General features: G+C 39.8%; 1 protein-coding gene across 6 annotated transcripts in view; it reads right to left on the bottom strand.

Annotated features, from left to right (window-relative positions):
- Window positions 1–27675, bottom strand: part of LLGL2 (LLGL scribble cell polarity complex component 2) — a 73241-nt gene that overhangs the window by 19902 nt on the left and 25664 nt on the right. For all 6 annotated transcript variants that reach the window (XM_087955812.1, XM_087955811.1, XM_087955809.1 and 3 more), the window contains 14 exons: window positions 27221–27302; window positions 21874–21992; window positions 21033–21191; window positions 20001–20163; window positions 18293–18425; window positions 17403–17457; window positions 15926–16080; window positions 10016–10233; window positions 8311–8378; window positions 6383–6536; window positions 6150–6254; window positions 3161–3453; window positions 1880–2018; window positions 1243–1387 (listed from right to left, as the gene is read on the bottom strand). In XM_087955812.1, the coding sequence (XP_087811938.1) occupies window positions 1243–1387; window positions 1880–2018; window positions 3161–3453; window positions 6150–6254; window positions 6383–6536; window positions 8311–8378; window positions 10016–10233; window positions 15926–16080; window positions 17403–17457; window positions 18293–18425; window positions 20001–20163; window positions 21033–21191; window positions 21874–21992; window positions 27221–27302 (1988 nt within the window). The remainder of the gene's footprint in view (window positions 1–1242; window positions 1388–1879; window positions 2019–3160; window positions 3454–6149; window positions 6255–6382; window positions 6537–8310; window positions 8379–10015; window positions 10234–15925; window positions 16081–17402; window positions 17458–18292; window positions 18426–20000; window positions 20164–21032; window positions 21192–21873; window positions 21993–27220; window positions 27303–27675) is intronic.

The raw sequence follows: 27675 nt of genomic DNA on the forward strand, positions 1-27675 counted from the left end.
TGGGCTCAGATCTCCAATATAAGCATCAATGTTTTCTGTATAAGTACAGAACTCTGACTCACTCCAGTCCAGTCTAGCTCAAAGACACAATGAATAATGTGGACTAAATGCTTTCTTAAAAAATATTTACATTCCTAACATTTGTGCTGTGAATGTGAAGAGACTGAAAAAATGGGAGGAAAAATATGAGCTTGGACCAGAATCTGTATCCAAACAGCCCTAATGAACCAGATAAAAATGTGCATAATTCAGCAATGTATTTCCTTCTTTTAATATTTGTTGTCCAACAACTCTAATTCATGCAGCCTCTAAATCCAAGAGGTAGTATATTCTTCTGTATACTAAGTTGCTATGGGGAAAGCCATTATATATCTTTCTTTTCACACTGCATGTGGCTTGTAAATTTATACAAGCATACCATTTTCCCCCTAAATTAAAAAGTCCAAAACTTGTCACAAAGGCCTTCCTCATCAAAGCCAATATTCATTTTCTTAGTGTGATTTGTTATTCAACTTCTAAAAATTACTCTAGAAATTATGCATCTTGAATAAATGGCTATCACTGATACATTGATCAGTGATCACCGTTTATTCAACATGCATAGCTCTCACACTGAGCTATGGTGAGCGCAGTGGTTAGAATGCAGTACTGCAGGTTGCTGGCTGTCAGCAGTTCAGCAGTTTGATTCTCATCAGGCTCAAGGTTGACTCAGCCTTCCATCCTTCCATTGTTGGTAAAATGAGGACCCAGATTGTTGGGGACAATATGCTGACTCTGTAAACCGCTTAGAGAGGGCTGTAAAACACTATGAAGCGGTATATAAGTCTAAGTGCTATTGCTACCTGTTCCAGGTGATTTAATATTTAGTGTATGGATGTATGTGCATGGATGAATGTGCACATTCATTAAAGGGGTGTGGTGTGTTCTTTTCCTCTTGACAAACATTTCCTGATTCAAAACAAACAAATCTATTGAAATATTTGGACGAGTCACTTTCTAAAACCTTTATCTAGAAGAGAACATATTTCATTAATGTCAAAAAACTGTAATTGTTTTCAGCCAATTGTAGTGACCAGTTATAAAGGATCAAGTGATCCATGCACTGATGTGTGTTTTGCAGGCATTGGTAGAGAGTTAGAATCTAGCCAATGATGACGAGAAGTGATAAATACTCTCTATTAACCATTATTTGTTCTCTGAGCAAAGGGACACATGGCAAATCCTCAAAGGTGAAGTACTTACTGTCCCTTAGGAAGGTGTCAGCAAAATATAACGTGCGGACGAAGCCCGTGAAAGAATCCTCTGCTGATCGTGCTTCAATCTTTCGTTGGACTGGAGCTAATTCAATTTCTTGTAATGCGTCACGATTATGCCTGGAAATTCCCTCCTATATTGTCCCATGAAAAAAAAAGGGGCAACCACTGAATAATACCCTATGCAGCTCTCAAACAAACAAAACTGTTCAGATTATGAAGATGCTACTCCACTTTTACTAATTTAGAAGTTCACTGAGAACAAATATATACAGACCGTATGTAAAAGAATCAAATGGGTCTCATAAAATAAAACCAGACTTCTGGATAATAAGCTGAGTTTCAAGTTCCCTGTTGTAATAAATTGAAGACTTCTGAATGGACTAGCTTCTGAGTGCATGCATTTGTTGAAAATAGCAGAAGGGAAAGAAATATTTTTTCCTTTCTACTAATCCAAGAGCCCAAGTTGTCTTCACTGAAAAGCAGCACTCTTATTTGAATCTCATTCTTATCTTCTTGCAACATATCAGTGCCATGAAAGGTCCTGTACCATTGATCTATCACTAAAAAAAAAGGGGGGGGAGGTTTGTTACAACTGTGTGAAGCCAAAGGACGCATTGCCTCACCTGGGCAGTTTGCCGCTTCTGATTTGACACTCTGCTCCTTCGTATCCGGCGGAAGGACTGGCGGAGAGACTTCTTTAAGGACTTCACCCTGGAAAGCGGGCCTTCCAAGGCCAAATGATCATTAGGATGGAGGGTGCATCTAGAATGAAGCCAGTAGACATGTGGTCTAATACCGGGGCATTAGGACATTTCTTTCTTTCATTCAAAATACTAACGCTCACTTAATATACTTCACTAGTTGCCAAAATTGGCCAATCTTTACAACCAATATGCTGGCAAAATATTAGAAGTCCTGTCAAGAGCCTTCCAATAGTTACTTGTGGATTTCTGTCAATCAATGTAATACAATGTAATATTGATTCCATGCCACCTTGACCTGGTATTTTACAATTATGTAACTGGTTAATATTTATGATAAATTATCTCGGTGACCCTTATCCTTCTAATGGATCACCAGTCCTAAGTTCATGAAGAATCCTTCTGTCAACACTCCTTGCCTAGCAATCAGGAGGGCTTTGCTACCATTTTGCCAGAGAAACAATTAGAAGCAGCATAGTTTCCACCTATTCTGCTGTGTTCTAGAATGTTCTACAATCCCTAACCTTCTTATCCCTTAGTCAGGACCGGCACCCATTTGGTACATTTTGTATTGCATCTGAACTAATTGGAGTTTAAGATTTTTTTTTTTGAAGGATTTAGGGAACCAGGATTCTTCTCAATAGTTTGCCCAAAGAATTCCATCTAATTATACAGACATACTCTTGATACTTTTCCTATCATTCTTCAGGTGTCCAGTACAAATTACAACTAATTTAACAGATGAGGGGATAATGATTTACTTAAATCAGGATTAAGCAATCTTTTGATGGCTAGTAGTTACATTTAAAGTTTGGGGAAGCTGAGATCGAAGTAGATAGAGAAAATGCTAATGAGGCAAGGCTGCATAGTACCCATTTATGATAGAAACAGGATTATCAGTGGGTTTTACAGGATGGCCTTTTTGTTTTCATAGTTATGTTAAACTTTTAAGTCTTTCTTCTCACCTCCAAATTAGCAGAAACCATGGTGGTGCAGCTCAAGAGCTCCAGGAATGTAAAAAACTGGGAATCCGTGACCTAAGCCATTCCCTGCCTGGGTTAGATTTCATTGCAAAACCTCCAGCTTATTTTATCAAAAAATATGATAGCAACACCAGAATTGAAAACAGAAAAGCTTTAGAAGCTGTATACTAAACATGTCGCATAAGCCTTCAAGTAACATCTTTCCCAGAAAGTGACCTACTTCACAAAAACCAGCCGCTTCTGCTGATGATCAAACAACCCAAATCCATGGCTTGTACCAAAGGCCACAAGTTTCCATTCTGAATGAAGGGCCAGTGATGTGACGACTGCCGGGGGCTGACATTGGACCAAGACAAATGGCTGAAAGCCAGGCTCAAATTGGACAGGCCCATCCTTGGTTTTCAGGCGTTCATGGCCCTTCCACTTGTAGCCTTCTTGGTCCTGGAGAAAGTCCGCTTCTGCGTGATCAATCCCTTGTTCCGCTTCTTCATCATTCAGTTCCATGACAAGGACCTTCAGATAGAGATAGATTTCATTCAGAGCTGCCCTGTGAAACCTCAATACTGCAAATCCCACATTATTTGCACAAGCATTTAATCCAAAATATACACATTTCCTCCTCTGGGCTTTTACCGGTGCAAAACAATTCACCATTTCATTTGTTTTCAGCCTGTTTTGTTTTCATGTTCCTCTGTAGGGGCAGAGAATTCCAACCATCACATTTATTTTGGGATGTAATCCAACAAAAGGATGTTGCTTTAACATCCAAGGAGTCCAAATAAAATAGAAGCAAGGTTTTAAGCCTTATCTGGTGGTAAAGTGACTACAGGTAGTCCTCAACTTAAATTTCTGTCGCTAAGTGAGCCATCTCTTAAATGAATTTTGCCATTTTACAACCTTTCCTTCCATAGTTGTTAAGTGAATCAGTGAAGATGTTCAGTTAATGACATAATTGTTAAGTGAATCTGGCTTCCTCATTGACTCTGCTTGTTAGAAGATCGCAAAAGGGGATCCCATGACCCTGAAACATTGCAACCATCATAAATATGAATCAGTGGCCAAGCATCTAAAGTTTGGTCATGCGACTATTATAAGAATGCTGCAACAGTGGTAAATGTGACAAATGGTCATAATTTCACTTTTTTCAGTGCCCTTGTAATGGTCACTAAATGAATTGCTGTAAGTTGAGGATTACCTGTCATTAAAATGTTTTTAATACAGGTAATCCTGTATTAAGCACGTGCAGCTTTTAGGGGAACCCTTACCATGCTATGACCAGTAAGAACAAGAAACTATTACCCAAAACAGCCACACTTTTGGGAAATTATGACTTGTAAGCACTTTGTGAAATGTCTAAGGTTGTATACCAGCAGTGCAACACAAGATTTTTACAGGTATAGATAGTGCTACTCCAGCAGCTTGTTGGTCTTCGCTTTATGACAGCCTTTTAAAAAAAAACAGTAAAAGAAAAATCATTCATAAAATTACTTGAGCATGACAGGCTGCTACCTTCATGTTTATGGAGACTGGGCCAAGGGCTAACCATCAAAAAACACAGTTTGGACCCTCTAGTTTATGAAATATATTTCAATGAAAATCCAACAGAGACATTAAAAGCAAATCTGTATCTACAGGAGAAAAAAATAGAGGCATATATGATTTATATGTCATAACTGGCCTTCCCTGCTCGACTATATGGTGGGTGATACATCATTTAAACACCAAGTGCATTTAACTATATGCCTGCACTGGGCTGGTTAACTTTGGAAGCTTGCCAGTAAGCTTCTCGGTGCAATTCAAGGTGTTGGTTACAACCTATGAAGCCCTACGTGACATAAAGCCTAGTTGATGCATTCCGGATTTCTTTTTTAAAAAGGCTACCTATTGGTTACTTCATATTTTACTTGCCATCTCCTATGGCGTCTGCCCTAGTTGATCTCCTTTGGATTTCTTTGATTAAAAAATGCCATCTATTGGCATCGTGGAGGTGTGCCTCCACTCTCATGGTGCCTGCCCTCTGGAATGAGGTTCTCCAGAAAATTCTCATCCTGGTTGTGTTCTGGAGGACCTTAAAGGCTTGACTTTTCTTCCACATTTTGGGCTGGTCTGGATGGAGTCTCTGGTGGAGTGTGTGATATATGGGTTGCTAGTTGGATTCACCAACATGTTTCACGTTTTGGTACTTATTTTCTTTCGTTATTTTGGTTTTAAGAAAGGTCAACAGGTATGGAAGTGGTGGCAGGGGTGGTGGCAATGGAATGCAGAGAAGTCAAAAGGACGGAAATTTGGGGAAGACCAGTTGAAGGGTGAGGAGCTGAAGAGGAGTTGAGCAGGGCAGGGCAGGAGAAGTGTGAGGTCCTGACCTAACAATGGCATAGTCCTAGCCCAGGGGTCTGCAACCTTAAACACTCAAAGAGCCGTTTGGACCCGTTTCCCACAGAAAAGAAAACCCCGGGAGCCAATAATTTTAACAACCGATGTGACTGGGTGGGCGTGGCCAACTCGATGTCACTCAGTCCCACCCAGTCACCTCCTGCTCTGGAATATGGAGTGAGTCTCCATCCCCTGCCATCAACCTTACCTTCTCAGGCCAGGCGAGGAGTTATGGGGAGGGGAGGGGCCGGCCAGGGGTGGGATCAGCTGACAGAGAGCGCAGCAGAGGGTCCAAAGAGCCACACGTGGCTGCAGGGCTGCAGGTTGCAGATCCCTGTCCTAGCCAAATGAACTGCAACCAGGCTACCAGAACTCTTGTTGCTAAGCGATCCATTCATGTAATATTTCATCTAATAACTGCTTTGTTTAGTAATGAATATTCTGGTCATAAATGGGATCATTAAGTGAGGATTACCTGTAATTGTAGCTGTATTTGGGAACACAACATGTTAAGTAAATAGCAAGACTTGCATACTGCATGCAGAAGGATTGCTGAAGAGACATGGCTTGCTAGAGTTTGGAAATTATTTCTCCATTGTGCAGCAAAGAGACAGTTGTCTGAGAACCCACTTTTTAGCCAGAATTAGCACAAAAAGGACGCATATCCGAGTAAACTGGATTGCATCCAATTCCCCCAGCCCTGAAATTGTTAGGATAACAGAGACGATTTAACAGATCTGTCTAATTAAGGATAATTGTATATCAGTGTGAAAGCACAGGTCTCTAAGCTACAATAGCCCATACAAATCCCTTAGAGATATTGTTCCTATTAGTACCTGTCCTGCTGTCCCCGCTACAGCTAAATAGCCACTGTATTTGCATAAGAAGATCTTCTGGATCCCAAGTCTGGGGTCATCACTGTAAGGGTCAAAGGAGCCAACCTAATGCAGCAGAAAGAAGCAACAAATACCACCTGAGCACAAAAATACAGTATATAGTGCAAAAAGCACTTCTTTAGAAGTACATAATGCAGAACAAGCTTTGGCTTCAGCGGGTTAAGGCTGCTTACCTTGCGTAGTGGAGGCCACTCATCCTCTCCCAGCTGGTTCATATTGTCATTGAGATCTGCATCAGTGAGAAACACTTTCACTGTGCTCAGTTTATACAGGAGGCTTAGACACACACCAGATGCATTCCAGAAGCGCACTGTGCCATCCTCGTGCCTGAGCCCAAAGCAGAAAGGCAGGTTATACCAGAATCACTCCCTGATTTCTAAGCAAGAGAGATGCTGAATGACTGGCTGCTCTTTAATCAAGGCTAGCCTGGTGGAAGCATTTTAGTCAATACATACTAAATATTAATGGGGAAAAATAATCTGAATTTCCTCTTGCTATTCATGTAGGCTCACAAAACTTTCATTATGCAAAATTCCCTTTTCACACTGATCTCTCTCTCTCTCTCTGCATGCATCTCAAAGCAGTTTTGGCAAAATATTGTAGAGCAGCCTTTCCCTACTTAGTGTTCTCCAGATTTCAATTCCATAATCTCCAGTCAGCATGCTGGCTAGAAATCTGTGTCACTGCAGGTCAAGACTGCTTGGAGGTCATCAGACTGGGGAAGAATGTCATCAAGTGCATACTGAGCCTCTACTATATAGGCATATAGCCTAAACCTATACTGAGCTGATCTGCCTAGTGCAGAAAGAAGGAGAGCTGCCCAGAATATTTCTTGGTCACATCAGACTGCAGATGCTTGGCAGCAAGTCTTTTGAGGATGCTTGCCTGTTGCTCCTTGTTAGTTCACCAGGACACAGAAAAGTAGGGCAGCTATGTTCTATCCATATTTCTTTCCAATAGTTCTGAACTATATTAAAAAATATGTACCTGGAAAGGGACTTTTCTTTCCAATGAGAGTTCTAAAGTAGCTTCTCTTTCATTGCTCAACTTAGTAAATCAAATATATAAAAGAAATAAATTGCCGTAAACAATTTGAATGTTTGTCAGTCCACTTTGGGCTTACTAGTCTTGGGCTATCCTTCCCTACCATAGTTACAAGTCGGTCTAATCACTACATAGCTCTTAAATAATTGGTGCCTGGACTTATCAATCTTCCTCTCTCTAATTCCACTCCTCCTCTATTTTCATTTCTTAAATTGCAGCTACAAAATTCCTGAACCAACTGTAACTCTTGGTCGCCCTCCAGATTTTTGCAGGATATAGGAGAGCTATATAAACCACAACTATTTTTTTTAAAAAAGAATGTGTTTTTAAAATGTTGGTATTACACAAGTGTATCTATACACACAGATACATATTCCATGCACCTGCATGTGAGATCAAACAGAAATTTTGTCCGGGAGTGGGTGGGTGTAAGGACTGATCTTTCCCCATTTTACTCCTTACAGCAGTACATCAGAAATGGATTTGTATCCTAATTGGTTAGGTGAGGTTTGGTGAAGAAGTATCCTATTCCAGAAACAGCAGCAATAATTATTCCAGAGCATCAATACCTTTTGGCTTTCAGGACTACCATATCCCAACTCCTGCATGCAAATAACTCTCTGTAACTTAACTGGCAAAGTATCGGGATATTTAAGTACAATCTTACCAGGAATTTGCACAAGAATCCTGAAAATCCTTTTACAATATTTTTGTCTCTTTTTGAAATTCCAGATAGAAAAGGCAGCTATATGAGACTACTTATTGTGCAGAGCATGCAGGATTAGATCACCTGTAGCAACCGAGCCCACTTGTTTACTTACAGTATATGTTAAAAAGTGGTTTTTAAAATGGAGTATTTGGAAAGCCAATTTAAAGCCTGTAATAACTAAACGGTCATTTCCAAAATGATTGGCACCTAATTTACTGCTGCAAAGGTTAGGGCCTTCATTTTCTTTTGCTTGCTTATTAAAGACTAAGCAGAGGGGGAATAAGGCAGTGATGAGTTACTGCTTCTACAGGAGTAAAGCCAAGGATGAATTTGCATGCTTATACCTACCCGGTAAGCAGTAAATCCCGCTGGGGAGGATCTGGAGCTTTGCTGATACCCCCATTAATTGGCCAGGGCTGGGAAGAGAGAAAAGAGAAATTGTGGGAGGAGAGTTCACAAACAGTGAAGGACAGTGTTGTCTTTACAGAATAAAAGACTTGGTAGCAGAAAGCAATTAAAATCTATTCATCACTTGTTTATCTGAATTGACTCTATACATGTATGACTGCATGCATTCATGTGCAATTTTTCCATGTGAGGAATGGTCTGGGGCTGAACACAAATCCCCCTTCCAGTTAAAAAATTCCACAGATGTATATCAATACATGTTCAGATTCTCCCTTCTCCTATGCTATACAAATATCTACATAACCGGGTTGCTGTAGGGACTGAGGAACATGGATATGACAGAGATCAGTAACAGCAGGGAGGGTTGGTTCACACAGCCCATTATGCGTCCTCCAGGTTGGCAGCAAATCTTAACTTTCACACTCTTAAGTGCTAATGAAATCTGGCCCAATTTCAGTTTTTTGGGCTCTGCCAATCGACAACATCTTTCCAAAATTTCAGAAAGATGCACTTCCCTGATTTGCTTGGAAATAATATCCTATAAATATGTAACTATACAATTCAGGAAGATTTAATATAATTACAGGATTCGGTTACTTTTAGGTAAAAAGGAAGATTAAGCTTCACTGCATGACATACAAGAGTGACATACAAAAAAAGCAAAGGGATCGCTACAGATAGTCATCGGTTTACAACCATTTAGTGACCATTTGAAGTTACAACAGCATTGAAAAAAGTGACTTACGACCATTTTTCACATTTACAACCATTGCAGCATCTCCATGGTCACATGATCAAAATTCAGCCGCTTGGCAAGAGACTCAGATTAATGACAGTTGCAGGATCTTGGGGCCACCTTTTGTGAGCTTCTGACAAGCAAAGTCAATGGGGAAGCCAGATTCACTTAACAATCATGTTACTAACCTAGCAACTACAGTAATTCACTTAGTAACTGTGACAAGAAAATGAGTCAAAACTCACTGAACAAATGTCTTGCTTAGGAATGGACATTTGGGGCTCAATTGTGATTGTAACTTGAGGACTACCTGTATTAGTGTTAGTGGGAAAACTAGCTTTTCTCATTATAACAAACTCTTGGATAGTTTTGTGGCTAAAATTATCCACTAATAATTTCATTAGTGAGCTATGTTATATTTTGGAGTCGATTTGAGTGAACTATGGAGAAGGCCAAATGAAGCACCTGTCTCTCACCCAATTAAAACAATTGTCCCTATTCCCAGGAATACAGCAGTGAGCCCCTCCTCCCGGCCAAAAATAATGCAGCTGTCTTAATGAGTAGCAAGTAAGTGCTGGACTCAAGCATCTACATCATATTAGGGCTAACAAAGAGTACTTTATCACCATGGCAGGGTTATTCACAATCACGAATTCATCTTATACTGTTATTTTTCCCCTCTAATGCCAATCAAGCAGGTTCCGTACAACTTATCAAATGGAACGGCTGCTGAGACTGCCATTTTCCCCTTTGCTCCTATATTTCCTTAGAAGCAGGAATACTTTTTACCTACAAAGTCTTATTTGTAGTCATTCAAAAATCCAGTATTAACCAAGGAAAAAAAAAAACAATCACAATCTGCATCCACTTCAAATGCATCCCTATTTCAGTAGGGCATGCAAGTCATACCATATTAGAAAACTGAACATTCTGCTTGCTCCCAGCAGTGATGATCCTTTCCCACAATTTCAGAGGAATGTTGGAGACATGGTGAGAACATGTGATGGCCGAGCAGTGGAGAGATGCAAGATATGGGGGTTGGATAGATGGCCAGCCAGGAGACTTCAGATCTATTACTACTAGTTCTTCTTCTGCCAATACCACCATGGTGGAAGGGTCATCAAACTCTGTAGGAGACAGGATCATCTATAACCATCATTTCACAGAGGGGGTCACAAACTCAAAATTCTAGTTACAAGGTTTATCTATGTTAAAGATTCAGCAAGAATTGAGTCTTTAATATTGAGTTAGGGGAATCTCACATTTTTATGTTGTAAGCCCCTGGGTGTCATTTTTGTAAAATCTAGGAACATAGAAACACAACAAAGACTAAGAGATAAAAGTGAGTGTTTGCATTTTTCCAAAACATTCCAAAGCAACATCAGACTGCACTTTTATGGAAGGGAACTTCATAGCCCTGGAGCCGCCACAAAAAAGTCCATGGCATTTATAACTGAAGGCAACACTCTGTCCAAGACAGCAGGTTTAAAAGGCTTTAACCAGAGGAATGTAGTTCCCAGATAACTATGTAAAGAGGAAGTCATTTTTTCAAGGTAGAGGATTCCAAAACATTTAGGGATTTTAATGACATTTGACCCATAAAGCTATTGGGAACTGACATGGTTTAGTCAGAAGAGTGTTACATGCTCAGACTTGAATTCAGTTGACAACTTGGGCTGATTTTTCAAGGGCATCCACCCTTTCACCAAATGTATTAGACAATCCAGTCAGGTGGTACAAACCCATGGATCTTGGTAGCTCAATCAGATCTTTCCAGGAAGAGACATGCATAAATCATAACTAGAGCAAAAAAAAAAAAAAAAAGAGTCCCCTCTGAAAGGTCGAGCTCTTTCCCAACCCACTAAACTCTTTCTTTTGTCTAAATTGAGTTTTAACCTGCAACACCTTATCTAGTCCATAATCTGGCCTCAGGGGGATCTTGAACTTAGGCTAATTCAAGTACTTAAAATGTACCAACTTGGCTAGTTACTCGTTATCTGGAGAATAAGAATTACATAATAGTTTTGACACTACTTCTACTGGAGAACTTTAATTTGCTTTTGGAAAAGAAAATGCAGGTAAATGAGCATTACATTTCAGTTAAAACATATACTATTAAAACTGAAAGAAGTAACACCGATTCTTCCCTATGATCACTATACACACATTTCTGTAAAGCACTATGAAGCACTATATAAGTCTAAATGTATTGCTATTTCCATTCCAAAGAGTCTCAGCATGTACTTTCAGCTAATGCATCATCACAATTTTCAGTTTACAGTGGATTCTGAAAGCTCAGAAAATGTGTTATCAAAGTATTATTCATAGTCTGTGGTCCTCCAAAATGTCAAATCATTAAAAATATCTAAAATTTCATATTTAACAATTTTATCACCTACAACTTTCAATTGTCACATGATTTATATCTAAAAAAATAAACAGGTAGCAACATTTAAATTAATCAAAAGTTAATTAAAGGTGTTCATATTTGATTCCAGGCAGAATTTGATTTTTTTTCAAAGTATTTTTTTAATGATTTTTTTCCTTCTTTCCATTAAAATAACCTTATTTAAATCACATATATGTGTAACATGATAGATACAAAGATGTATATCAATTAATCAATACATAGACTAAACAATAATTAACAAACTATATTTTTACAGACATTTGTTGGGAAGAGTAAGTTACATTGAAAACAGGAAGATTTTGAAATAGGATTGTAATCTCCCTTAAAACATGTGCCAGCATCTATAACATAATCAGTGCACTTTGCAAGTATTGCAAGTATAAATTACCATTAACCATTTTCTTACTACATGTCATCAATCAATACAGTAATTATAGTACTGCCCTGAAATCTGATCAAAAAACAATTCTATATTTAAGGAGGGAGATAACCAAATAAGAGCCTTCCGGAACACCCAAATGACTTACCGTATTTGTCGGCGTATAAGACGACTGGGCGTATAAGACGACCCCCAACATTTCCACTCAAAATATAGAGTTTGTTATATACTCGCCGTATAAGACTACCCCCTCTTCCACACACCTTCCACTTTTGCACTTTTTTTTTTTGACGCACTTTTCTGCTTTGGACAATTTTGAAATGAGCTAATCCAATTTTGAACCAAGAATATGCAAATAGCTATGGAGTTTAGAAATGAGTTTTAAAAATATTTTTCATTGCTTACCATTAAGCGTAAAATATGTTGTAAATAAAATGAGAACACAGGAAATGTTCTCTTCTCAATACAGCTGATCTCTCTCTCTCTCTCTCACACACACACACACACCAAAACCCGGACACTGAAAAGGCTGCCAAGGAACAGTATATTCAATGCCTTCTCTTTAATCAAGAAACAAGGAATTCCTTAGAATCTTTTTTTTTCCCCAAGTGGCCCTCTTTAAAAAAAAAAAATGGAGGTAACACTTTCATTCAAAAAGTCTTCCAGTATCTGGAGTCGCTCAGACATATTGAAGTGAGGCAGGAGAGTAAGTGAAATTTGAAATGATCCAGCTACCATTATCTCCACGTCAAAACGAACGAGGGGAGGCAAAGAAGCCAAACACGCTAAAAAGGATCTCTTTATTTTCCTACACAAGGTCACACCTACTTTTCCGCATTCAAAGGACAACCTCTCCTCACCACCAACACACACACACACACCCCAATACCCGCAAACAATGTTCTGGGCATTAATCACCATTGCTACATTAACCTGGTAAATTTATACCCTGCCTCCCCCAGTGTTGCTTTGACGGCAGGATTTCACACAGCGGGGCGCTCGCTCGCTCTCTTCTCCGCTCTCCCACCGTTCGCACATGTTGGAAGCACCGTAAAACCTGATAACCCACCCGGGGCTCCCCATTCTTAACCTACAGCCGCCCGCATGCAAAACCTGCGTGCAAAAAGAAAAAAAGAAAAAGAAAAGAAAAGTACGCCGCACGTGAGGATCTTTGAATCCTCTCCTCCCACACCGCTAAGGAAGGAAGAGGGGGAAAGGTTGCGCAGCGCGTGGCGAGTGACACCCGCCACACACACACACACACACACACACACACACACAGCCCCCCAGCCTCCCTCCCGGCTGCAACTCAAGCTCAAGTGGGAGTCGGAGTCCTCCCGGCGTATAAGACGACCCCCACTTGGAGGCATGTTTTTCAGGGCAAAAAGTCGTCTTATACGCCGGCAAATACGGTATTTCTGAGTTTTGATGATACACACATACTTTTGCTTTTATGAAATATTTTAATAGGGACGTGCAAAATGTTCTATGCATAACTGCTGCTCTGGGAAGCAATTTTTGGTTTCATGCAAATCACCTGCCACTCTATCTGAATGAAACCATGCCAAGTTCTCTCTAACACTTCCCCCCAGGCTACCTTTCATTAGACCCCACCCCCTCCCTGGGCACAAGGAGCCCTCCCCACCTCCATCCCCCTTCAGCTCCCGGAATTCCTGCTTTCATGCCTTCTCATTCCAAGAGGACCATGTCCCAAATCCTTTGGACCTAGACAAAGAGGGGGATGTTTGGTCAACCAGATTCTCTTCTCATCAGTCAGAATTAGAATTCCAACCTCTCATCAATGTATCCTCAAACCAGACAGGGTTGTGTTTGCCACTGCAAACTCCGGCACTTCCCACAATACTGGACTAAGTTGGAAATGTCACTTCAGGCCAAGGTGCTGGACATGGCTCACACAGCAGATGAATCAGCCTGGTTATGAGCTGTTCTTCTAGGCAGCCAAATCTCAACCACAGATGTGTCGGTTCACAGGAGATGGTGAGTTCTCCTGGTTTCTATGCCAAACTGGCTTTTACCCACCTACCTAATCTATCTATCTAGTTATAGCCCACATCTTCACTGTTAAAAGCATATCCCACTCTATGCAAAAAATGGCCCAAGAAAACACCCCTGCAAAATGCATTGTAAGCTGGTATCCGTGCAATGTCAACTTTGCTTAAGTACTACTGATAACATTCCTTCATTAGGCATTGCTAAGTCAAAGTACAAAGTCATCTGAAATGGCCACATCTGGTGGCACATTTCAGGCAGAAAACACTGTACAAAAACATGGAATTTTAAAAAAAGAGTGCTCTTTCTCCACAGAAACAGTTCTTGGAAAAGAAAGATATTCTCCTCTCTTATTATTTCCAACTGGCAGAATAGCCAGCATTTTTGTACGCTCTCCCCAACAACCTGTTTTTTTTTTTCAGAAGCCATCCCAACTGATCAGAGCCCAGACCCTAAATAAACACGACAGCTTCCCAAAACCACGGACAATGACCAAAAGGGCTCAAAGTGCTGAGCAAAGCGAACAATAAGTAAGATTGGCTAAGGCTTCAGAAAGCAGCCACTGCAAGCCACAGAAACCTCAGATGACTGAACAATTTCCTGGATTAAGCAGGCAAGTTCCGGTTTACATTGCAATTCATGCGGTTTATGCCAGCAGCTTGTCAGCAAAGCACTAGGACCCTGAACTTCCAAGGTTGCACTGCCTCTTTTGGCAGCAACACAGAAGAAAGCTGAGCTCAATGCTTGTGTTTCTCTTCTCTTTCTCTCTCTCTCTTCTCCCGCCCCCAGGGAACAGGAATGGAGCATAGCATTAACAGCTCCTTCTGTCTGGAAGCAACTGAAGCAAAGCCAAAGGGATGGAGCAAGGCCAAGATAAGGAAAAGCCCAGGGCTTCACATGAAGAAAGCTTACTCATTTGCAGATGCTTAAGATAGCCTTCCTGTAGTATGAGTCTCCAGTGCTTTCTGGTAAATTAGGAGTCAAATCTTTGGGGGAAGAAAGGATGGCTTAAATCCAAAGGACATTTCAGCCCTTTCACCTTGAAGTCTGTCTCCCATTAAGTCCCAGCAATCACCAGTACAAGAAGCAGGTCTAATTTCCTTCCTGCTGTAAACTATTCGTTTGTACAATTAAATGTTCCAGATAGCAATAAAGAAAAACAAATCGTTAATGTATTGGTGCAAATCAGAAAAAAAGATATGAACATTGTTAAACAGTTTCTGCATTTCAATAACGTAAGGTTTGTTTCAGATTGTTATATCAATGTATTGCAATAGGGGAAAATGTGACTTTTCAACTACTATCAATATTTAAAATAAATTTTCCCCAAACATTTTATATTTCACTCTTTTATCTGCACGTTTTGTTTTCACTTTAATGTACATTTAATACTTTTAAATACTATTTAAATATTGAATACACTTCATACTGCTAATGGAGTAAGATCCATGTATAATATATGTGAAATATACTATAAGAAAACAAAGAATCTGGTGATAGCAGCCTACAATCAAACCACTGACAGATTATAGTAAATTTCTACCTACTGTACTGTGTGTGATAAAAGGCTGGATATAAAACAGAAAACAAAATGAAAGTGCTTGAGTGAACAACAGCGCCTCACCTTGGCATCTAAATGTTTGCAAAACAGATGATAAGGATAACTTAAAAGAATATTCCAAAACCAGGGCACCCCACCTAAAATTATCTGCAGAAGGAAGTGGTACTTGGCAGAATGTGCCTCTGCAACAAAGGTATTTGGAGCAGGGTATCAGAAGCACATTTTGAGTTATGGGCAAGTTAATCATTGCTTCAGTCTTTAAAAACTTAAGTGGCTTAGGGTTTAAGTCTAATTGAACCTAAAAATGAAAAAGGCAAGCGGTTCAGTTCTTCTTTTAAGGAATATAGAAGAATGGTGTGACAAGGGAACAAACCACTCTCTAATCAAATTAATGAATTAGTCTCTCTAAGAGTTCAGAAATGATACTGTATTAGATCACTATTTCAGCCTTCTACATACCTGAGAATGGTTCAGCATTGGCAATGACAAAGAAATCTATCACCCGTGATGTGAAGTCAAAGGCAATCTGTTGACTGCCATGAACAACTGTAATGCTATGCCGGTCACCATAGCTGGCTCGAGGCATCCCTCCTTGGAATATGAGGTAAGGGAGCCTTAAAGAAAAACAGATAATATTCTGAGGCTTCACTTTGAATAGCATTTCATAGCTGGGATTTTTTTAAAAAATGGTCTTACTGAAAACTGTGTCTTTCCATCTTTAGAATTAAATCCTTGAAATAAGTCACTAGCAAAGGATAAGCAAAGCATGCAATACTGTACAAGAAAAACATTGTAAGGCTGAAAAACATTGTGATGCTGATGTCTCAGTCATGGAACAGCCTTGAACCTGAGATTCTGAGGGATCCTTTAACCTTTTAGTCTTCCAGTTGGTTGTGAAAACTTGGCTGTTCCTTCAAGCATTAGGCTACAATGGAGGTTGAGCTGCAAGGATGATTGATCTGGAAGGGTACGTTGTTTTTAATATGCTCCTTACGTATTGTTGTGAATTGCTTAGAGTAATCATATGAGAAGTATATCGATTCAGGCAGGTTCTTTCTAAGATTCTTTCTCTGACAGTTAAGCATTGGGGTTTTCTCCTTCTCTTACCTGATTGTTCCCTACTAGCAGTATTCCTCAAGGCAGATTCCCACATACCTTTACGGAAATAGACATTGCTTTTCCAAAGCCCCTTTAAAGAGGAGCCATTCCTTGTGGTGGCAACTTACTAAGGACTTTCTCTCCTCAGGGTTCTCTGATAGAGTCTTGACTGTTATATTTTAGTCCTTTCATTCTCTCATTTTCAGTGGTATTTAAGATTCTTCTATCAGATCTTTAGCTGTCATTTCTATTCATTGTATTTTCCACTGTTCTCATTCTGGCTTTCACTGAATGATATGAAATATGAATATATGCCTACGGAATTTTATAATTACAGGATATCTATTTATAGTTAGGTGAGAAGGAAAGTAAGTATATACAAATCTTTATTATATGTAGAAAAGGACACAATTGTTACTTAACCAGTTGCAGGTTTCCTGGAATAGCCTCTCTTGTTACAAAAAAGTCACTTTATACCAGGGTATCAAACTCGATTTCATTGAGGACCACATCAGGGTTGTGTTTGACCTCGGGGGGAGGGGGGCATGGCCAGGGTGGGAATGACTAGCTTGACATCACTTGTGTCAGGGGTGCCTGTGGCGGCCCGAGTGCTCTGCCAGCGAAAACGGAGCTTGGGAGGGCCACACACAGCCCTCCCGAGCTTCTTTTTCGTTGGCAGACACACTGTGGCCCGGTCCTTCATTGTTTCTAGGGCAACCTTACAGGCCAGATCAAAGCACCCCATTGGATAGATCCGGCCCACAGGCCTTGATTTTGACACCCATGCTCTATACAGATAACATACAACATTGCCATGTTACTCATCCATAATACTCACACATTCTTTGCTGTTAGCCAGTAAATTTTGGAAATGGCTTTGCAAGGGAAGGGACCTACAACAGAACATTTACAAAAATTGTACATATGTTGTTATATTGCAAAACTCACAAATAGTTTTAGTAAAGCTGACACAGCATCTATTCTGCATATAAATTGCATAGCTAGACAGCTTCACCAACTCATTATGCAGAGCAACGTATACTCAGATTGCCTTTATGACATGAAGGATGAAAGGAAAAGCTAATCCTTTTTCGATATGAACAGCCTTTATCGATTTTCTGATAAAAAAAAAAAAAACACAAATTCCAAGGGCTAAAAAAAAACCTATATATCTCCAGAAGGTTTATTAAAATTGTAGAATCACTATTGCTTTTAGACATCAAATTGCCTAGCAATTCTAATTTATTTTCTATGATTTGCAATCTATTTTTTTTTCAACTGTTTTAAAACAAGTGCTTCTTTTGGCACAAGTTTATTTTCTGATCATAGAATTATTCAGATAAACACATGCTACACATAAACCCTGTAGCAATTAATCAAGTGCCACTGTTTTATTGCATCATTTGAGGAACTCTAGCAATATGAATCAAAGCTCTAAAGAAGGTCTACACAATATATTGTCATGTTATTGGTCAGATACTAAACAATCTTCTTTCTTACTTTTCTTCTTTCTTGCTTTTCAGGATGGCATGTATGATATTTAAATCAAACAGGCCTTCTTGGAAAAGCTAATCTGTAATGTTCAGTTTTATAAGTCCAGGTTTTCTAAAATCAAGCTTTGAATTTATCAAATTTATATGCCACCCCTTTCACCAAAGGCGACTTCCAATAAAATCAGAATCAAAGTTGATGCCAAAGGCATATCTTCCCAGCTTCCCACATACTAACCGTAATGTACTTTGCTTTCCAAAGGCTCAGGCTGCCAGTCATCACTTGAAATTGGCCACTGTGTATAGCTCCCATCATAATGGCAACTGATGATATGATGACCATCCCTCATCCAGAAGAGATTCTCTAGTTGCTAGAGAGAAACAAGAGACACATCCTGAAGGACAGGATCAATTTGCCCAGAATGTCTGTATTTAAAACACCGTCTCTTTTATTTCTCCGACTTTTATCTCGAATCCTTATAGAACTATCATATATTGGAAATCTGGAGTTCATTATAAGTTGTTAATGGGATCTTTCCTCCTGTAGCTAATGCTCTGAACCAGGCCACAGAGATGTTTAGATACCATCAGTCTGAACTGGTCAGATTCAGGCTGTGGTGATGCTGTCACAGTGTGCTACTCTGCATTTTCTTCCCAAAACAAAGGTGGTGAGCATATACCAGCCTGGACTCTTGACCCATGAAAGCCATAGCACATTCATTCATCTTCAAATTGGAGAAGTGTACTTTATCTGAGCTTTACCTGAATGGCACACCAGAGGTCACACATCCAAAAAGTGGGGCTGGGACAAAAGCTAAACCAAATGTAATTTGAACAGTTAATATGACTGCTGCTGAAAGATTTAATCATTTCTTCTGTTTATACATAGCCAGTGCAAACTTTTGGAGTGGAGCCATAACCACAGTTTTGGGGAAAGGTTGGGCTCTCTTTTTCAAACTGACCTAGTACGTGTGAAAAACTTCCAATGAAAAAATTCAATATTCTCATCAGAGTATATGTGTGATAATGTGGAAATAGTGCTGTCAGTCCTCTTCATTTTTATGGTGTAACTAACAAATCAGGCCAACTAACAAAGTTCAACAGAGCATTCAAAAGAGAGAAGGCAGCCTTTGACAACTTGTGGGCTCCCTCCACAGCACATTCTCCCATCTTCTCACAGACCCTTTGACCTCTTGTTTCTCCATTAACCCTGTCAGTGTAAGGTTTGTATTTTCAAGTTGCACTCCTCACTGTTCAGTCATACTGTTATTCTAACCAACAAACCAAGCACTTTAATATGCTATTCGAAAATGCTAATGAAGAACGTGAAATCATATTCTAGGGACTAGAGATCTTGAGGGTTAGCTATATGTTAATAAACTGGTATAATAAACCCCTGATAATAATTGTGGGGGTTGTTTGTTTTCATGTTTCAACGAGGGTAATGAAACATCCATTTCCTATTCCCTACCTTAGGAAGAAGTATGCTAAAAGGATAAACTGCAGGATAGGAAAAATGCATTTTCTTTCACCTCCTTCTTGCTCTCCTTTTTAAAAAATCTGCAAGGACGTCATAATAATTGCTAGACAAAAGACATTGTTAATGCCCAACCAGATGTCTTTGTCTGTACAGAGTTCTATGACCTTGCTCATACTGTACAGTATTCATGGCTTGATTCTTTATTACAGTCAATGACTAGTTCATTTAATCCTAGTAAAACCTGTCAGTATCAAAGTAAAACCTGTCAGGTCCACAGTAACTCATAAACAGTAGTTTACAAAAAACAACAACAACAGAGGGTCTCACACAGTACACTAAGCCACATTCAAGCCAATCACATTTTGGCGTATCAATTTGGATGAACATAAAATGTAACTTGCTACGTAAGCTTAAGGAAACAGGGACTTCCTAGGCTTTGTTTGGAACTTTCAGAATTCACAAGTACCTGATTGCCAAGTAAATGGTGTGTTGCTTTCTTATTTATCAAATCCCAGAGAATAATGAGGCCCCTGCTGTAACCAATCAAAATCTGATTGGGATTCTGAGGATGTTCCCGTAACACTTCTACCAATTCCAGTGACCTCCTGTTCCGATAATCTTCTGGCACTCTGTGAGGAAACACAAACGGAGCCATGTAATATTACTATGCAAACAAAAGAAGTGAAATTTGTACATATGGTAGGGCTCCATCTTCTTCTGCACCATCATAAGGCCAAGTACATGGCTTCTTGCCAGTGCCACTGCTTTCAGCTCAAAACAGACCACGTTTTTTCAACAGCAGGCTCCAGGCCATTTACTGAAAGTAGTTCATCTTCCATAGAAACACTTCTATTTCTAAGCTCATGCATTGTTTGAGTGCAACATACTTAGGTAATCTAATTCAGTCTATTTTTTCCTGGGCTGTATTTAAGGAAACAACATGGTACCTTGACGTATCTGAACAATGTGGTCACAACAGAAGTCTTTTAGTGGTTATGGTGTGGAAGCTGAACCTTGAAAACATATAAATCACCTAAGTTCTTCAAGACTGGACAAGTGTAAACTCATAGGCAAACCCCGAATGCTACTCTTTTTTTTTGACATTAGGCCTTGCTGCCCTCTGTTCTTAGGAGGAGGTTTTGACTCCTTCACAGAGAGTTGGAACATTCACATCCCAACAACTCTGCCTACTTACATAAGGAGCCAATTCAGATTAGGTAAGAAATGAAACTTCCCTGGAAAACATATATAGGATTCCCCCTAACCAACTTGCTCAAGGTACTTAGATAAGCAGCAAAATGTTTCAAACCAACAAGAACTCCAATTAACATGACTCACCTTCCAGATTTCATGTATGACATGAATATTGTATGTTGTATATTGTTGTTGTATATTGATTGGGACTTGCAGAATCTATATCCACATCTACGGCTGGATTTATAAACAGGGCAAAACCTCAGAAATGTCATTAGCTAACATAATCAGTGTCTGACATCACCTTTGCAATACTTCTTCTGGACTGATGATCTGGTCTTCTAGCACCCTGAAGGACGGGAGTTCTACCACAAACACATTACCACTTTCAGTACCAAGATACAGAAGTTCTTGAGAAGAATGTGTCAGGATTGCTGTAATTTGGGTAGCACTTGGAGGGGAACTAGAAATGGACAAAAACAAGAAAAATGTTTTCAGATTCAGTTGAATGAACTTGATAATGCAATCAACATCCATGTAGCACCATATAAAATAAATATTTGACCCAAAATCTATTTGCAAGAATTCAGAAAGGACTACTGAAGACAAGTTACTGAAATTCAAACTGTGAAACAGAAAATGTCATGTGGTTTATGAATACATAAACTTGCAAAAACTTAGTGATAGTTCCAAACCTAGTGATAGTTCCATTGACAATGCTGGGTTTAAGGAACAGTAAACAAAATACTAGCAAATACTATACTGATGCTTGTTAATATTTCCCCCCTTCATCACTATCCTAAAATCTGCACTATACGCTTGCCATTGTTTTAATTGAAATAACTTAGGCTACGTTCGGATACTGTATCCATCCTCTGATTTTCTTGCTGAACCATATTTGGCTTTTGCTTCAGATGAAATAACAAATTAAATTTGCTCAAATAAGGTCCAGAAGAAAACTGAATTTACAAAAGATGATGCATACCACAATTCTCTATACCACAAAAAAACAGATTACTTAAGAGTGCAGAGAACATTGAGTTTATATTTCCTTGAAATATCAACAGTGAAGAATCTACTGTATATCAAGCAAGTTGGCTTTCTTAGCAGCCCAGAAGTGCTAGGATTGGAAGTATCCTAGTTACCCAGGGGGGCCACGAAGTGTGAAGTGTCTTTCCTCCTGAAGCTCTGATGTACCATGATGGGAGTGTTTCAGGGTCCATAAATGCAGGCTGTTATCATCCAGTAGGGTCACCAAGCGGCACTGAAAATTATTAAATGGAAAGAGATAAAATAACCTTTGGGGAACTATTATCTGCAGTAGCACATCAAGAACTGGGCTATTGTTTAAGCTATAATCCATGACTAAACTGAAATAAAATTCCCATCTGGGATGGGACAAAGTTATGCAGAAACAGATTTGTTACAGAATCTCCACTTTAGAAATCTATTCCAAGGGAGTAGCCAAAAGCAACAACCAGGCTAATAGGCAAATTTGCACATATATTTTATAGAAGTTGACAGCTTATTTCAGCACATATACTGTCTGTACCAAGCACAGGAACCCCGTTTAAGACAAGATCTATCCTATTTAAAAAAAACACAGTCCAGCCTCTAAAAGCTATAATGGACAAGGCAGTGATGACAGGGCAACATAGGAATTGGCAAATGAGATGGGGACCGGGATGGCTGTGTGTGTGTGTGTGCTATGTGTGAAATATCCAATGAGCAGAATGCAGGTAGTCCTAGACTTACAACTGTAATTAAGCCCAGAATTATGGTTGTCATTGGAGTTGCTAAATAGATCATGTGATCAGACCCAATTTTATGACCCATTTTTGCCACAGTCATTAAGTGAACCTCACAATCGTTAAGCAAACACTGTGGCCATAAAGCAAATGCCATGATTGTTAAGCATATCAATTTACCCAAAATGGATTTTTGCTAGCATTTTTTTCTTTTTTGCTGAAAACCAGAAGTAAATGATTGAAACCGGCAAAAAAGTAGAAAATCGTAGTCATGTCACCGCAAGATGCAGACAGACATAAAGGTGAGCTGGTTGCCAAGTACCTAAAATGCTATTGCATGAACCACAGGATGTATTTGCATGTGCACGTGGATGTTCTTGAACATGCGTGGCTACAGCTGTCAGTGCAGACTATCTATACAGCTATTACTAAAATCTGACAGGATATTTAACACTCTAATTTTACTTCTTAGTTTGAAAAAAATCAATAAAACCTCTTTGCTGTTGAATTCCAGTTGTTTGATCCGAGAGCACCAAGAACTAACACCCCACCCCCCGTAAAAAAAGGAGGGAATACTTTGAAAGATGTATTACAAAGTTTATAAATTGCTCACACTGGTTTATAGCAAAAATAAATAAAAACATGCAAGACCTTAAAAAAAATTCTATATCACAGTGGACCAAACAAAACCGGATTTGCACATTTCAGAATATAAATTTCATGAAGTTTAAATGAGCTAACACAGTGGTCCCCAACCTTTTTTGCACCAGGGACCGGTTTCAAGCAGAAAATTTTTGCAAGGACCGGGGGAGGAGAGAGAGAAGGAGGGGGGCTTTGCCGTAGCTATTCGAAACGCCCGTTCACCCCCCACCCCCACCCCGCCCGCCCGCTTCAATCCACAGTGTCCCGTTCTGCCTGCCTGCCTGCCTGCCTTAGTTTCTGGTTGTTTGGGAGCAGCTTCGGCTGAGAATAATAACTATTCGCTCTTTTACTCAGCCGAAGCTGTTCCGATTCAACCATTAACGAAGGCAGGCAGGCAGGCAGAACGGAGCACTGGGTTGAATCCGCGGGCGGGCGGGCGGACGGGGTGGGGTGGGGGAGAAACGGGCGCTTCGGCGACAGGAAAAGCCCCCTGCTTCTTTGAAGCAGTTTCTTCCTGTGCTGGTGGAGGAGCGAGAGAGAGACTGAGAGAGCTGACCCAGAGAGAAGGACAGGCTTCGGTTGCTTCCTCCCTCCCCTTCTTTCATTTGTGTCCTTGATCCCGATCCCAGCAGCATTCACCGAAGGTGAAGAAAGCCGCCATTTTTTTTAAAAAAATTATTTGCGGCCCGGTAGAGAGTGCTCCACGGCCCGGCACGGTCCGCGGCCCGGTGGTTGGGGACCCTGAGCTAACATATCTCCACCTTTTAGAAGACGTGCTCTAAACAGTTTATGTGTAAGATGTATGTGTGCACCTACACTGTCACGAACATAAATCCTCTTCAAATTCTCCCAACACTTAGCAGCAGACTCTTCTCCACGAATATGGACTAGCTGCTGGTCACTCAGTGTTAGTCCAATTATACAAAGAGCTCGTTCGTTGTTCTGGTTAAAGTCAGCAAGCTTCTTGGCATCGTCCTCATTAGCTGGATCCCAAGCATTTACATCTGGTGGGTCTTGAACTACATTCCATAAACCTTCTTTACGCAGAAGTAGACTGCACTTCATAGACCAGGAAACATAGTTTGTTCCATCCAACTGGGTTATCAGTGATAGACTTGTTGAAGTGACTTGTGCCATCTTTACCAGGATAGTAACCCACAATTAAACAGTAAACAGCTGTCTGTATACAGTACTGTGTATTCACACTAACTCTCAGTTATCTGAGCCTGGTATGGCCTGGGCCCATAACCAGTGTTGAGGTAATTCCCCGTTAGGAGAATGAGTGCATACAGGGAGACATATAGAGAGTAGTGTTGGAATAATACACACAGAGCACACAGATACATTGTACAGTAAAAGTAGGTTTTTACTTCCAGAAAGGTTTAAGCAAAGTCCAAAATAAGCAGTCCAAAAGTCATTCACAGGTAAATCAGTCAGTTTTTCAATCCAGGGATAATCCAAATATCAAATTCCAGTGTCAAAAACAGTTCAGTATCAGACTTACATCAAATCCAGTAAAATCAGTCAATTAGGAAAAATGGAGGAACGGCAATACTTTCCAACAGAAGGAAACAGAGATACACTTACACTCTCTTCTGAGACTCAGACAAAACAACCCAGGTTTCTGGCTCCATCTTATGGCCGTTTGAGAAACCACACCTAATTACTGTTTTGCATTTTCTTAAAGATACAGTTTTAAAATGTTTGTCCTGGTTTATATCTTTCTAACCCAAATACCTGTTAGGTGATTTATATTCCTAACAGTATTTGTTAAAGCCCAACCCTAACGACTATTTAGATTTAAAATATTCCGAGCGCCAAACTGACACTCAGCTGAGCATACCAATTTTCCTATATTTCCTGATTGAAGCATTGGAATCAGGTCCAAATTTCCCAAAACAAATGGAATACGAAGTACTCCAAAACACAGGATCTTTTTCCCAATTTGAAAGGGACTTTCACTCAATAGGTACCCACTCTGTTTCAAAATAAGAACTATGTTGAAGGAAATTACATGATACATTAAATATATGGCTCTTTGCTTTCTCTTTTTACTCCCAGGTGAATACATGACACTTCAACGCAGCACAGCACTTAAGATACTTAAGAGAATTGTGCAGCAAAACAGATTCAAAAAGGAAAAGGGAATTTGGAGTGTGTGTGTGAACCTACTTATTGTACCTGTTGGCAATTATTTAATCAAGCTGACACCACAAAATTTAATTAAAAAGTGCTTGTTTTAAGTGCATATGGCCATGTACATTCTGAATCATCCTTTGAATTCAGATCAGTGCATAGCCGTGGTATTTAGCCTTTTTAAATGTTTAGCTCTTGTCTTCCTGTTCTGCTCTTCTCCAAACATAAAGGTTAAGAAGAGATAACCTTCGTTAGCACTAATGGTTGCTTTAAAAAAAAAATCCTGCAGGAAATTTCAGGCTGCACATTACTGGGGAAATTGTTTACATCATTTCCTTCTTCCACAAACCCATAGTCCTAATCCAAAGGAGGGTCCCATTCAGAAAACAAGGGGACTGGCTCTTCTTCGTCAAATCATACATCTGATATACAGATAGGCCTTGGTTAACATTACTTAGCAATGGCAATCATGGCAGTCCCCACTGCTGGCATTAACTGACTCCCACAAATAGTTAAATGAGGATCCACCCTGATCCCAACTCTTCCCACCTTGGTCCCTCCCAGCCCCAATCCTTGATAAGGTAAAGGACTTGCCTGCTCTGCCTCCTCTTGAATTCCACCCTCATGCCTCTCTTCCCATACCATTCTACCCTTTCAATGCCACACTACACACCATTACTATATTGGCTAGGTCTTCTTTCAGACTGGTGCAGCCGTGGTTTCTTTCACATCCCTTCCGGGGCCTCCATTCTGCTCCACCCCAGGGCCTTCTTTCACACACACACACACAAAAAAAAGCCTGGCACATGAAAGAAGAGCTGACTGCACTGGTACTAAAGGACCCAGAAGCTGAGGTCTTCTTTCATGTACTGGACATCTTTGGCAAAAGCAAGCCCTTGGTGGAACATGAAGTGGGGGTTTGGATAGCATGCAGTAGCCCCGGATGGGGCACAAGAGAAGGCCCAGCTGCATTCGTGTGAAAGAAGATGGCATGAAAGAAGTTCACAACTGGTGCAGTACTGCTGTGCGGTACAGTGGGACGCAGGGCTAGGCAAGGACAGTTAGTGGCAATGGTATCATAAGGGTGGGTGGGCCTGAATTTTGTCCATATGACTGTACAGACACCACAATGCCAGACCTTCAAAGACTGGTCCATAAGTCCCTTCATTAGTGTTTATCGTAACTTTGAATGGAAATTAAGCAAGGTTTAGCTGTATATCATAATGTACATGTTAACAAATTGCTCGGATTGGTATGTTGCACTAGCCGAACAAATTTAACCAGCAGCATGTTCAATCTACTGCAGAACTCTATCACATTCAAGGAGAGAATACTGTCATTGCCATTGGGTAAGTTCAAGCTCTGTTTTTTATTTATTTATTAAATTTGTATGCTACCCATCTCTATTAAGCAACTCTGAGCTAGTTTACAGTGATTTAGGTCATCATAAAATCATTAATCTTAAAAGGGTGCCATAAGACACTAACTGAATTGTACAGGGCAATTTTCAGGAAGTAGCAAGCATTCTATTTGATCTCCCTTTTCTGCTTGGGCAACTATAGGATAAGGAGTCTGAATTATCTTCAGGATGGTTAAATGGAATGGAAAGGAGACGGGACAGTTCATGATTCTCAAAGCCTTCCTCCCAGTAATTGCATCAAGCAGTATTTGGTTTCTTAGGAAACTGGCAACAAAACACTTAAGGAAGAAGACCACAAAACTGGAATCCTCCTTCTGATGGGTTCTGCTGGAACCAAGATCCAAAATCGAAGTCTTTCTTTAAATTAATATGTAGGATTGGGGAGCTGGGAATAAAATGAACTTCAATTCACAAACACTTCAGGAATCATACGGAGTTACCAGCTACAACAGTGCTATAGGTTACATTAAAAATACTTTCATTTTAATATTGGGTAATTGCATTATCTCTGAGGAAGCCAGATTTGGTTGCATGAGATTTACTCACCTGTTTAGGAATGAAATGTATCTGCATGACAGTGTTGGTCTCTTCGTGCAAGCCCATGAATTCCACTCCTGGAGTACCGTAACTGAACCACCATTGAGGTCAATAGCATTGAAATAAACATTTATTACAACTGACAAATAGCGTGAAGCAATTAATTATATTTTAAGACAACAGTAATTCTTTGTGGTATCGTACCTAGAATTAGGCTGACCACACTTCTTCTAATAACATTTTTATATGTTGAAATAGTTGAGGACTATTTCCATTAATCTGAAGAGACAACAGCAGAAGCAATTTAATCCTTGATTTATATGAGATCCCCTGGTAAAGGACCCTTTTCAAAGCCTTTCCTTATACTTTCTAACAAGTTTTAAGATTTAAATCAGGGGTCTTCAAACTTGACATTTTTAAGACTTGTGGACTTCAAATGCCAGAATTCTTCTTCCAGTCATGTT

This window comes from Notechis scutatus, chromosome 2 (assembly GCF_049901735.1).
Source record: "Notechis scutatus isolate UNSWTSFEM ecotype Mainland chromosome 2, rNotScu1.2, whole genome shotgun sequence".
Taxonomy (NCBI): Eukaryota; Metazoa; Chordata; class Lepidosauria; order Squamata; family Elapidae; genus Notechis; species Notechis scutatus.